At 30.8% G+C, this 15,150-nt stretch overlaps 1 protein-coding gene across 2 annotated transcripts in view; it reads right to left on the bottom strand.

Annotated features, from left to right (window-relative positions):
- The window catches only part of LOC108911570 (DNA-binding protein D-ETS-6), a 64,766-nt gene extending 54,227 nt beyond the window's left edge, over positions 1 to 10,539 (bottom strand). For both annotated transcript variants that reach the window (XM_023455405.1, XM_023455406.1), the window contains exons 1-2: positions 10,338 to 10,539; positions 3,873 to 4,845 (exon numbers count right to left, since the gene is read on the bottom strand). In XM_023455405.1, the coding sequence (XP_023311173.1) occupies positions 3,873 to 4,695 (823 nt within the window). In that variant the 5' untranslated portion in view covers positions 4,696 to 4,845; positions 10,338 to 10,539. The remainder of the gene's footprint in view (positions 1 to 3,872; positions 4,846 to 10,337) is intronic.
- Positions 10,540 to 15,150: the final 4,611 nt, after the last annotated feature.

The raw sequence follows: 15,150 nt of genomic DNA, 5'->3' as shown, positions 1-15,150 counted from the left end.
TTAACGTTAGCCGTTTTATTGCTAGCCTCATACGCAGGTGAGATCTTGTTGATGTGTCATCGCTGTCAACATTAGCGTATTTTCTCTTCTTTTGTTTAATCTTGGCATTTTCTAGTTCTACTAAGAGTTTTATTGTTTTTCTTGGTGTTGAGCTATGCCAGTGTGTTTATCAAGTATTTTATTTTTCATGCGGTTTATTATAGACGTACTCTTAACCATAACCAAACTTTTCTTGAATGATATCCTGTGACAAGGCTACTTGACTTACATGAAATTATCTTTAATGCGTATGCTCGGTAACATTGATTATAATAATATAATTTTAATTTATTAATTAGTGTAAAAGTCAGAATTGTTCTATAAATTTAAATATATAAATTCTATCATTCTTTTAAGTTTGTCAATTGAGGTTTGAGACTTCTTAAATATTTCTAATATTGCCAGAATATGGCGTTATTTAAGGTCATGAGAAAGAAGACATTTTTTTGATCTTATGTCCAAAGTACATAAGGTCGAAAATCGATCAAGTAAAAATATTGAGAAATTATTAGGCCAAATATGGCAACCCTATGGGGTTGCCTATTATTTGGCGTACCTATGTGACGTCACTACTAAAAGGGTCTATTCGGTAATGAGCAGCACGCAGGGTTTTGATTATCTTCCATCTGGACATCGTTTCTCAAAATGTACATATATAATATGAAGGGATGGTTTAAAAAAAATATTAGTAATTTTAACACATTTACGGTTTGAACTTATATATTTTTTCGTAAACGGATAATAAGTGAGACATCTCCTTTTAAAGTGGAATGGTAGATATATTTTTGCCATATTTTAAAAGTCTTTCGAGATATCTTATTGATATTTTACATTTAGAATATTTGTGACTATCACTGTTTCATCACCAACTGTTTTACTTCTATTCCATGTTCTATTATTTTCTTAATGTTGATATCTAGACTATAAAAAAGGTACTCAAGTTTAATGTTGATAAATTGAATAGTTTGCAATAGAATTTGTTGAATCCAGAATATAAGAGGCACCATCTCTAGTTCTTCAATATGATTCAACCGGAATTTAATATTTTCAAGTGTAACTCCTATTTGAAAAACATTTATACAAGTACCAACAGATGCTTTATGCTTCACGTAATCATCAAAATGTGACAGGATCTTCTCAATTAAAATTTTGAGTCAGAGCAGGTGCAATTTTACAGTAATCTGCTATTCTACGTTATTTTAGCATGAAAATTATTTTAAATTATGACAATACTCTTTTAGTGTGACGTCACATATTTAGGCAACACGCCACAAATTGTCATAGTTGATATTGTACAGACCGAATCTGATCCTTGTGTACTATTCACATAGATACTATAAAAATGAACTACTTCAAATTAATTTATTTTTACAAGGATTTAGAAGTATTTAAGAACAACCAATACGTGTTTCGTAAAAAGATACACACAAAAAAAAACATATAAAAGAATATTCCTAAATTTAAATAAAGTAAAAATTTAACATTAGCCATGTTAGTCCTATTGCTCATGCCCGGAAAGTATAGCCTCATACGCAGGTGAGATCTTGTTGATATGTTATCGCTGTCATCATTAGCGTATTTTCTCTTGTTTTGTTTAATCTTGGCATTTTCTAGTTCTTACTAAGTATTGTTCTTCTTGGTGTTGTACTGTGTCAGTGTGTTTATCGAGTGTTTTTTTCTTCAAGTTGTTTATTATAGACGTACTTTTAACCACACCCAAAGCTTCCCTATTGCGAGGCTACTTGGCTTCCATGTTACATGAAATTATATTTAATCCGCATGCTCAGTAACATTGATATAATTTTAATTTATTAATTACTGTAAAAGTCAATATTGTTCAATAAATTTAAATATATAAATTCTATAATTCTATTAGTTTGTCACTTATTGGGATCTAAAACTTCTTAAATATTTCTAATATTGCCAGAATATCGCGATATTTGAGGTCATGACAAAGAAGCCATTTTTTTTTGGCACTTATATCCAAAGTACATAAGGTCGAAAATCGATCTAGTAAAAGTAGTGAGAAAGTCTTCATGACGATGTGCACTATTGCCTATTACTTGGCGTATGTGACGTCACTACTAAAAAGGTATGTTTAAGCTGATTTTTATGCTTTTTAGGTACCGTATTTTTACGTTATTTTAAGTTTATAAAGTCACTTCAAATAAATTCAAAAAATTTTCCTAAAAAATGCATCAAATGAAGCAAACAAAAAGTCAATAAGTATATATTAAAAATAAAAAAATACCGTATTATAAAGCTGCAGAGAAATTTTAACTTTTGTCCCATCATTTTCGCTTGGGTGTTCATTTTAAATTTGGTTAAAAGTATTGTTGTGAAAAACGTATAGGCGCATATCTATTGAAAAATGAATGAGTTCAGTCAAATAAAAACTATTTATAATAAATGTAAAATACCCAGAAACATCTTTATAGCTAACTAAATAATTTTTATCAAACTTTACAAGAGCTTGTACAGTATGTCCACAGATTTCGATGGGAAAAGAGAAATTATTATTTAATTTTCTGTTTTATGAAACACAGTAATTCTTGCAAAAAATTCTGCTTATGTTCAATGATACGAATAGAAATATGAATGAACTTTATTCTTCGAACTCCGTATAAATAACAAAATAACTAATCCATTTCCAACATATCATATGTACAGGATGTCCCAAGGTCGTCTGGTGTCAACGACTAAAAAAATTGTGCCAAATTTGACATTTTAAATTTGGTTTAAAAATAATTCTGAAAAATTAATTAGGTCCTGTTACAAACTAGAAAAATATGTTCTCTGTGGTAAAGTGTAGCTCTTTTCATGAAATTATAAATAAAATGTTTTTCCTCCTTTCAACTACATCCGTGAATACATTTTAATAGCACATTCAACGTCATAACTTAATAAAAGGACTATTTTAAGATGTGTGTTCAAAATTAATAAGAATAATATATGATGAAGTTGAGAAGAACACAGGCCCCGAGTAAATAATATTTTATTTCATTCATAGATAACTTGATACTCGAAATATTACTTGAATACTTAATTATTGTTTAAACCACTTGTCAAGCTTGAGTAATAGTTTAGTAATATTTGGGTATTAAAACGATTATTTACATCACATGTACAATGCATATATAAGTCATCGCCCCCACCCGGTCACTTTCTATTATTTGAGTAATACATACTTGAGTAACTAATTATGAAACTGACTATTGTAATGTACAAATTTTGATCAGTGAAAGACTGAAGCGAAAATAACAACTAGAATTACGTGTGTATGGCAAATTTTAGATGAAAATCGTTTTCTTGTAATTTAGAAAAGTGGAATATAAAATTTAAACCCTCCGGCATCTCGAAAATGACGCGTTTCCCAACACATATTAATATTTATTTATTGTGAAGCAAAATCTGCAAGTCACGTTAGACGCACAAAAAATTGAAAAGCTTCTCTTATCGGTTATTTATGTTAAGCTATCAAAACCTCTTATAATTTAAAGTACCTACTTGTATTATGACCGAAATTCTTGCATGACAAAACAATGTGGAATGAAATTTGGGAAATAAAAAAATTAAAACAAGGATTGTTTTTTCGTGATCTACAGCATTATGAAATTTAAAAATTGGAGTGTTAATATGTAACTAAAATTTAAGTACCTAAGTGTAGTTACGAAAAAAGCATTTTTTTTAAATCTTATTTCTCTTGAAATTTTTTCATCTTCAAAGTCGTCTACATGAGCGTAGAAATTCCCTAAAAGATGGTATGGGTCTCGTTTCTTTATAAAAATATGGGCATTTTAACTTCTGCTTTTAAACATTTGACATAAACTTACCACAAGGAACTAGTACCATAGCATCGTTGATGTCCTTCTCACTATCACTACTCGTAGCAGTCTCAGTCTTTTTATCACTAGTTTCACCAATTGTAGGCACAATTTTACTGCTCACTGTGGAACTGACCGACGTGGACGCCACTGGTGAAAACGCAGCCTCAGGAGACCCAGTTTCCCGAACAAACGGCAACAGTTCCGTAAAATCACTAAAATCCGAGTTAACGGTACACTCACTGGTGTTTTCCTTCGGGCTGGGCGTATGGATGCACAGATTATTTTCCGTCCCGTACAAAATAAAATCCAGAGTGTCGGAGGACAGAATGGCTGCGGAGAAATCCGCGACCTCGTCATCGGAAAACTGTTCGGGAAGGGAGCTTTCCTCGCTGAGGTTCCTCTGCAGGTTTTCCCTGAAGCCTTGTTCTTCATTATTTTGGCGGTCGTCATCTCGTTCGCTCATTATTCCATGTTCGAACGACACATAACCTCTGCCCGTCGGAGATAAAACATCACTGTTATTATCAGCGGAATCGCGTTTATCGCACGCCGATTTTGAACAAAAAGTGAGCTTTATCGGGGATGGATCCGTCGCTTGGATGTAAGCCTCTTGAGGTGAGTCATGGCCACGCTTTTTGACGGTTTCGCCGGCATTTGTTTCGTCATGGCTGTCTCGATTGCTGGCGCGCGTATTTAACAAATGTTTTAAGAGTTCGGCGGTTGTCAATTTGCAAAAAATTGACTGAATCTCGCGCTCCGCATCGGGAGACGCAACACTTTCGCCGCCGCCGGTTGTACTGAATGTTGATTCACCACTTTTAGCTACCATGGCTTAGTTGATTCATGAACCAAATTCCGGGAATAAACTAATTTCATATGATCGACGACGAGATAGGAATGTGAATGCAGCTCCTGAGATTTTCGTGTCCACTAGTCGTCGGCAAAACCCAGCGTACACCTTTGAGTTGTGCTGCACTTTCTACAACATATAGGGTGAATCAGAATCACAGGAACATATTATTTTGATATCTACTTGTGAATGGAACCTTGCAAATATTTTGGGAAAACACATGAAAATTGCAAATGTACTTAATGTGTATTCCTACTATTTCATTAGTTCATTCATTTCTCGAAAACGTTTAACTGACTGTGTCGTGACATCATCGTTCACACAAATTGGTTGTAAACAATCCTCTTAATGTCTTGTTTTAATGTTCCAATTTAAATATAAATAATATTTAACAAACACAACTAAGTACATATTTCGTACAGTGTGTCTGGTTTTTCGTTTAAGTGGCGCAAGGTGAGGGAAAATCGGTGTAACTTCAGAACCAGAAATTTTAAACACCGCTAAAGCTAAACAACAGTGCATTTTACGATATACGGTTTTAATAAAAAGAGTATTAGATTTATTAATAAAAATCTCTGATGTTTTTGGTTAACTTATCATTCTAAACAGGTTCATTTCTAGGTATCCTTAAAATCGGTAAAGTATAAAAAAGGTAATTTCAGGCCAGTATATATCTACATGTTGTTCAAAGATACTAGTATATGAGCTTTTAGAAGATTATTTAAATTAACATAAAATAAATTTAAATAGTTGCTTTAATTTAATGCTTTAATGAAGCAATTCTTAATTTCGTTGAGGCTGGCGAGTGTTAAAAATGACATAAAAATGTTATGGATATTTAAATCCAGATATAACACTGTGGCGCCCTCTAACATCAAACATAAAACTAAGTAAATATTTGAGTTTCTCATCATCAATAGTCTCAGTTTCACGAATTTTGTCAAAAATGTTATTGAACAAAAATATAATCAAAATACCAAACAAAAATTTTTTTTTCTCAAGAATTAATCCGTCGCGGGCCCTTGTTCATATGAACTTTTTGTCTTAAAATTAGTCAAAGATTCACCCTTTAAAGTTTGTACAAGTACTTAATAAACATCCTGTATAAAAATGTACCTAACTGTTTTTCAAACATTAGGTATAAGATATATTGTTATACTTAATTTGAAATATCATCTTTAAGAACCGATACATTTGATATCCAACAGCTGTGTCAATTCTTATTTGGATGAATTTGCAATAATAGAAGCATATCGCAAAATCACAATCATGTGCTTCTTATTCCAAGAAATTTTGTCTTTATCTTTTAGTAGATATTTGATTTGATTATGTAAGCTTTTCTGATTCATTAGTTAAATTAGTTTAAAACGTAATTACTTTTAGATTAGATAATTCTTGTCAGACTTTTTGAAAAAGTCAGCTGTGCTTATTAAAACGATAAATTTGTTATCTTGCGTATTGTATTTCGTACATCATCAACATAAAAATAGAAAATAAATATTTAGGTGTACCTAGTCATTCTCTAAGCTCTCGAATTATTACACAATATTTTATAAAAACTGATAAAAATGATACCTACATATTGATGATACATAATAATTATATTATTAGAGATTAATTCCAGGAATAAAGAATATTATGTATATGAATATTGTTACTCATATCAATGACTTATAGACATGAGTAATAATAATAATTTTTAACCCAAATTAATCATATCTCTTTATCAATCTCTATCGATACTTTCCTGAATGTACCAACACAACTAAATAGTTAAACAAACAAAACAAAATATTTGATTTAAAACAAATATAATCGTAGGTACATCCCCTTAAAAAAATAGAAGTAGATTTTCAAGAGGTAATGTGTCATTAAATATTTATTGATAAATATTATTTCATGAAGCTGACTACAATTTTACCAAACTCTCTAATATATGCCGATTAATTCGTGGAGAAAATTGGCGCCAGCTAATGGTCTTCCAGGAAATCGTCTAAAACTTTCGAAAACACATATTCTATTCCTTGATTTGTTGGTCTATTTAAAGAGTTGATGTATTTAATGTTTGCAAGTTTTATTTTAATATTCATAGAATGATCGTGGATCTCGGAAATGGTAAGAGGTACAAAGTTGGTTAGATTATAAATAAATTGCATAATACTAAGCGCGCTTGATCGATATCCTCAGATTTCTTGTAACTTTCATAGATTACTAGAGAAATTAAATTTTATGAAGGTAATATTTTTCTGATTATGTAATATTTTAACTTTAAATTTTCAGGAATTACGTAAATTGGCATCCTCTGTCTACTTGCGAAATTACAATATTTTTAAAGATTTTAAAATTTGGTTGGCAACAATCACAATCAGAGATGTATCAGTACAAAAAAAAATTGTACTCAATTGTAGCTCTTGATTATAATTTCTACAGACAATACGATTGACTACAATTTGTGATGCACATTGCTAACAAATTGTATTTAAAATGTCTAGCTTTATTACAATTTTATCAAATATATTCAACTTCTAAAAAAAATTATACAAAAATCTCTTGATATTGAGCTTTTGCTACCACATTACTGTTGAAATTTTTCATAATCTTTTGTATTTGTTTACAAATTTTCTAGAAATCGCCTTGAGACACTAAATAAAATATGTACCACAAATTATTAAATTACTCAAAAAAAAGTACAAGTTAAGATCAAACTTATTTCAATATATTTTTTTCTATAATGAAATTTTTTTCGAATTGTCAATTGTTTGCAAATTACAGCTTGTCAAAGTTAAATTTTTTTATTTTTCTTATTAAATAACTTATTAAATTCAAATTCTATTAGTCTCTCATTTGGCACATCCAATAAGCTCTATTGGACCAGTCAGAGAAAAGTTTCATTATGCACCGCTAGAACTCAAAATTTGTTTTATTCATTACTTTTTTCTCTTGCTAGACATCACAGAAATTTAAACATTATTGAAAAGAGAAACAATATCAAAAAAATATTATGTACTCTCTGTTCAAGCTGATAAATGTAACCGCTTACCAGGAAATCGCTATTCATGTGTTATTAAACATCAAATTTTTGATAATGCTTTCTGTAAGTTGCCATGCTTCAAATAAATATCATTAGTAATTTTGGTGTTACGAATTGTAATAAAAATTGTTTAAAGCTGATATGTTTTATTTTTCACCATAATTTTTTTTCGGCTCTAATAACGTTGTAGAAAAATAAACTGAGGATAATAAATTTACTAATAATATTTTATTTACTAACGAAGCTGGTTTTACAAGAGATGGTATTAGAGCCTGGCAACTTCATTAATTGTAGAAAGAATTATCAAAAATTTTATGTTTAATAACACTTTAATAGCGATTAATAGCGATTTCCTACTAAATTATTTAAATAGAAAAATTAAAAAAATTGAACTTTAACAAGCTGTAACTTGCAAACAATTGACCATTCTAAAAAATCCGTGCAATCTCTCNTCAGAGATGTATCAGTACAAGGAAAAATTTGTACTCAATTGTAGCTCTTGATTATAATTTCTACAGACAATACGATTGACTACAATTTGTGACGCACATTGCTAACAAATTGTATTTAAAATGTCTAGCTTTATTACAATTTTATCAAATATATTCAATTTCTAAAAAAAGTTATACGATCATCTCTTATATTGAGCTTTTACTACCACACTACTGTTGAAATTTTTTATACTCTTTTGTATTTGTTTACAAATTTTCTAGAAATCGCCTTGGGACACTAAATAAAATATGTACCACAAATTCTTAAATTACTCAAAAAAAAAGTACAAGTTAAGATCAAACTTATCAATATATTTTTTTTCTATAAAGAATGATGATTTAGTAAATTTTTCGTAACATACAGGGTCTTCTGAATGTCCGTAGGTAAACTCCGGGAGGTGATTCTACGGATTAAATTACTAGCAGTATGTAATGAAAATTTTTTTCGAATTTTCAATTGTTTGCAAGTACAGCTTGACAAAGTTCAATTTTTTTATTTTTCTATTTAAATAACTTATTTAATTCAAGTTATATATACCCAATAAGTAGATGAAGCTCTATTGGACCAGTCAGAAAAAAGTTTCAATATGCACCGCTAGAGGGCACTTTACCTAGAACTCAAAATTTGTTTTATTCACAACTTTTTTCTCTTGCTAGACATCACAGAAATTTAAACATTATTGAAAAGAGAAACAATATCAGAAAAAATTATGTACTCTTTGTTCAAGCCGATAAATGTAACCGTTTACCAGGAAATCGCTATTAGATAATGTGTTATTAAATATCAAATTTTTATAAAGCTTCTGTAAGTTGCCATGCTTCAAATAAATATCATTAGTAATTTTGGTGTTACGAATTGTAATAAAAATTGTTTAAAGCAGGTATATTTGATTTTTCACCATAATACATTTTTTTCGGCTTTGTAATAACGTTGCGGAAAAATAAGCTGAGGATAATGAATTTACTAATAATATTTTATTTACTAACGAAGCTGGTTTTACAAGAGATGTTATTACAGCATGGCATTAATTGTAGAAAGAATTATCAAAAATTTTATGTTTAATAACACTTTAATAGCGATTAATAGCGATTTCCTGCTAAATTCTTTATATAGAAAAATTTAAAAAATTGAACTTTAACAAGCTGTAACTTGCAAACAATTGACCATTCTAAAAAATCCGTGCAATCTCTCCCGGAGTTTCCTGACGGACTTTAAGAACACCCTATGTACTACTTCCTACTACAAACGTAGAGGTAGACACCTGTATTGCAGAATTCAAAAGGGCATACGTCACTACAACAAAAGTAATACATTTTATTGTGGAATTTTACGAAAATATTTTTTTCTCATGATTACAATTATAACAGTTTTGTTGCACAAGATGGACAACCATAATAATATGATAATTTCGTCATTTTTCGTCACATACATTTTCAACCACCACATTTGAACAAAAACATAATTTTATTGGATGAAATTTTATGTATTGCTTTAAATTTAAAGTTAGACAGCAATATAACTGATTTGGATGTTTTTAACAACGGGAGTCTATGTAGAAATGCTGTCTCCTTTCAGTGGAACAAAATTTACATTGTTTTTGAATTATTTAAAAAATATATTAATTTATTCTCTTTTATGTACTTATAAACTGGCGCATTCGCCCTTTTATTGACTAAGAAAAGCCCAAGCCAACAAGTATTGTTAAAAATATACAAAAATATATATCATGGCTCCCCAAAGTACTGAAATTTCTAAACTATTTTTTTACCATTGATTCTATACTTATTTTAATACAAAAAACCTTTTCAGCATTAATTGTAAAAACTGTTCTGAGCTTTTGGTGGAAAACTTTTCATTCCAAGAACCAGTTAAAGTATTGTAAACAAGATTAACATATTTTTTTATATATCATGCGCATAGTATCAAAATTACTTACAGCGTCATTCTAACCAGATACTTTTCTACTCTATGAACACAATCCGTTAAAACTTCGTCAAAATTTTCGAATCATCAGCAAATAGCAGCCGTCGCGCTAATAAAATCGACAAACTACTACACCGCTTCCCGAGAACTGTTGTTTAATATTATTCTGACTCACCCCATAAGTATATTTGTTTTAACAACAAACTCCCAAGCCAACGATCTCCCGAACAACGAGTAATTAGTTTATTTTCGCCGGCCGTTATTTGAATACAATTATTTTTCCAGGAAACTGATTTCATGAATGACTGCACTGACTCACGAAAATATCATGTGTGCAGGCGACGCGACGGTGGTGGCGTCTTTCGCGAATAACAATTTCAAGATCGAACCGGAGGCATTGCGTGGTACAGACGTGCTTAGACACATCGGACTTGGCACTGACTTAAGCTTCGTGTTCGTCTCAATGGAACTGGTTGTTGAATTTAGCATCACTGCCTGCTAAAAAAAAACAGCAGTGTACACTTCGGGAACTTTATTGGGTATTAAATATGAAGGCGTGTTTACTGGGTTTTGGGGTCAGGTTTTTGTTCTTTTTGCGGCGGGTAACAGTCTGAAGGTGAACCTCATGGACTGGTATAGTCTGTAGTGATTTAAACCTTAAAAAGAAGAGGTACCGAAGAGTTCTGAAGACAGTTCTTCAGAAATGTCATACCAGAAGACTTTGTTTTCTGTGGCCTAAGTTATTATGTATATCGACAAAAATGTGGACTAAAAATTTTGCCAGAGTGATATATGTGATATAAGACTATTGAGAATATATAATAGATAGAGATGGACAGAGAAGACGATATTAGAAGAAAATATGGAAGAACATAAGACCTTAATTTTCTATATGGTAATATAGATATTAACTTAGAAAGAAAATAGATTCAGATTGTAGTACTATCTCATTACATTCATTTTATGAACATCTCGTACCTACCTAGTTGCTCTGAATATTCTGTAGTACATCCATAGTTTATCTGTATAGACTGCAGATGGACTTCAATCGGTCTTGTAAAGATATAAATGTCACAATTTTTCATATTCATTCGGTGTACGAAATATGTAGATCCACAAAAAAAACTGAAAAAACGTTAATTGTAAAATTGTATAATATAACTTTGGTAATTTGTAACCAACGTTAAGTTATGTGAATTGACGTAGTGATAATAACGCGTCTTTAGTACACTACATTTACGGGAATATGATATTATCAGTTATGTATTATTTTAAATAGGTATACTAGTATATTATGTTAGGAGAATAAGTGATACTTTATGAGCTAAACGTGGAGAGTTTGTCTGATGAACGTAGTGAGTCAGACAATCCATGCGAAGCACATAAAGTATCTTATTCTCCGAACATCATAGGTATAAGTACTATTATTTTTTCGTTATCGTTATCAATTCTAGGTAAAATGATTAAAGTAACTAAGAAAAAAAACGAATTTTAAATAAAGATCTTTATCCAACACTTGCATATAATGATACTATAATTTCTTTGGTTTTAAAGGAATAATGTAGCATATAAGTCACTAGTGAGTTATGACTTATAACCCACTAGTAAGTTATAGAAATCATATGACACTCGCATCTTTTAATATTTAAAAATACATTCATTTCGTTAAATTACTTTTACTGACATTGACAAATTGAAATTTTAAGTTACTTTTATTCACTATTCTATGAAAGTGATAAAATTTTGTATGGCACTCGTGTGTTACGTCATATAAGTCACTTGGGGGTTAAACATTTCCCAGCGTGAATTATATACAGGTTCGGAAAGTCTCCATGGTACATCGGCCGTTACGTGAGAGCGATAAAGTAAATCATAGAAATCCGTGCGATAGACAAGGATGGTTACATTGAAGACGTTTCATAATCTCGCACTTCTAACCCGAAACGGGCGATGACTATTCAGATTATGAAACGTCTTCACTATAGCCATCCTTCTCTATCGCACGGATTTCTTTACTTTACTTTGTCGCTCTCATGTAATGGGAGATGGACCATGTGGATTTTTCAGCCCTGTATACCGTAACACAATAGTACCATAAATAACTATTAACTTATTTCACTGTATACTCGTATACCTTTACTTATCGTTAATATAGATACGTACTTGAATCTATCAAAACCATAGATCTAATAAAGTATACTATTAAATCTATGACCAAAACAAATATTTAAAATTTGGCGTCGCGTCGGTTGACAGTGACTATGGACTGAAAATGAGTGTAGAAGTGGCTGATGAACCTCCCGAGGTGGTAGAGGCGGATGGCTGTAGAAAATTCGAGAAATGGTGTACTCTAAAAAATGTAACGCAGTACTCCAAGAACGTTTTATTAGCATACCTACTTTTCGGGAATGGCACAAAAACTTGAAGAGTTCAATGTCAATGGTAAAATCTGTGTTAAGGTTGAAGCATAATGTGAACATCGAAAAATACAATTTGCGTGCATTTATGACAATAACAAGGTGAAGGTTATAAGCCAAAGAAAAACAGTTCCATACATTTTTGTCTGATGCCTCAGATGAAAAGTATCTGGCGATAAAAGTAATAAAATTACATTTTGTTTGTTTCATATTTTCATTCATAACCAATTCTTATTTTTTCAGGTAACTTTGATATTTGGTATATTCGGGGCACGGAGGCATGTCGTGGCGACGAACTAGTGAAGATGACAATTGATGATATTGAAGACATGGGATCTTTGCTGCTAATTAAAATTCCTAACACTAAAACTAATAAGAATAGAATTTTGCCATTTCGAGGGATCAATATTTAAGTAAATATAGAAAGTTTGTTAATTTGGATCCACCCCATTTTAAGGAACGACGTTTTTTTTAATGTAAAAATGGGAAATGTTATAAAGCTGTTATGGGTATCCATAAAATTGGTAGTGTAGCAAAGGATATGGCATTGTATTTGAAGCTTCCAAATTGGGAAGAGTATACAGGGCATTGTCTGAGAAGAACTTCTGCAACAATCCTTGTCGATAGCGGGGGGATATAACTACGCTAAAAGGGCATGGGGGTTGGAAATCGGATGCGGTTGCTGAAGGATACATAAAAAATTCTGTAGAATATAAGATCAAAATTGCTAAGAGAATTATTCAACCTAACTCTGAGGAGAATGTGGAACAATTTTCATTTAAGGGATCCAGTACAAGTAATGGATCTTTAAAAGCAGTTGATCCTAGAAACATTGTCATGAGTACTGATATCGCAAGAAGTGGAGGATTCTTAAATGTTGCAAATCTTCACAATTGTACTTTTACTATAAATATTAATAATAAATATAAAAAAATAAATGTTTGTTATTAAAATTTTACTATAAAGTGTTTATACGCTTAGGAGTATAAGTACTTATACTCCTAGCCACATAATATTATTGAGTAGAGTCTCATATGTTGTCAGTTATAAATTGTATATCTTGTAAGATGACATAGTCAGTACTGTAATATTTATTTAATAACATTCTGTGATTTTAAGAGTTATTTTATTATTATTTTACATAATATTTACATAATACACATGGGGGTTTATTTTTGGATTATGAATATTACCTACCACATTTCTAAAAATGAAACGATTATGTCTACAACAAATACAATTTTAGAATACTTCTGCACGGCACTGGAAACTGGTCCACTGTAAAACCTGACTTTACACAAGGCGAAGTGTAATAAAAAACGGAAAAATCTTTCGTAAAGAAAGAAATAAATAGAATTTTATAGCGCCTATTTTATATCAGCAAATTCAACTGCTTTTGCCGATATTGTTACGTATTATTAATTAATGAAATTAATTTGTGGTTTTACATGTAAAATGTAAAATAATTTGATATACCTGATGCTACAACAACTGTTCAAAATTTTGTCCACCGACGTGTAAACATATTTGGATCGGTCTTACACAACACAAATGTTATCTTGCTTCACCATAAATTAAAACGATATCCATCAACTCCGAGTTGCTATACACTTAATCCATTTTTGACACTTGGAAAACTAATGTAATACCTATTAAAATCGGAATTGCCTGGGTCCACGTGGAGAGAGAGAGAGAGAGAGAGAGAAAGAGCGAGTTGAGACAGCGCACAACGCGAATGATGCTAGAAACTACAGTAGCTCAGCTATGTAAGTCTGTAAAATACTACAACCTCAATAATTTTTTTCTCATAAACAATAAAGATTTTACAAAAAATTTTTGTACGATATTGACTCCATTTTTCATGCCGCATCTATCCCCAATTTTTTTTGGATAAGTTGCGGATCACCATGTATTATCAAGTTATCCTAGTTCTTTAAATTTGTTTAAGATTGATCACTTTCCTTCCTGGTCCAGATACATTTTTTGTTTTTGATCCTGAGGAATTTTCAAGAAGAATCTTTGGATTAGTTCCAATATTGTTTTCAGATTGGATATTTGATGTTCATTGCCAAAAATAATAAAAATCGACTCTTAAAAGATTGTCTGAATGCTTTATAGATGTCTGCATCAATGTGATGTTTTCAAGGTACACAAAAGGAATCCATGTATCTTCTTTAATTCCTGGAAAACAAAACATAATATATAAGATAATTTGTAACTTATATCTTAGGCAGTTGACGATGTATACCATACAATTTCTAGCATCTACAAAACTCAACATAGATGTTTCAAAACACGATTCGACTTTTGTATTCAATATTTAAGATATATTTAACAATACAATACACAATCCAGCATGAACAGCGCATAGCTATGAAATATATATTCGTATATTCCTCTTTATTATCATTACATACAGCTTGCAATATTGCAACTAGTTCGGTTCAAGAGAACTGTTTCTAAACTTCTACATACAGGGTGATTCAGAACTCATCAAAAAAGAAAAATCAGGGAACTCTTACAAATACAATTTTGTAAACAAAAAATTTAAAAGGGTATAGTTCAATTCAA

Source organism: Anoplophora glabripennis, unplaced genomic scaffold, assembly GCF_000390285.2.
Source record: "Anoplophora glabripennis isolate ALB-LARVAE unplaced genomic scaffold, Agla_2.0 scaffold6, whole genome shotgun sequence".
Lineage (NCBI taxonomy): Eukaryota > Metazoa > Arthropoda > Insecta > Coleoptera > Cerambycidae > Anoplophora > Anoplophora glabripennis.
This window is presented reverse-complemented; position numbering and strand designations above follow the sequence as displayed.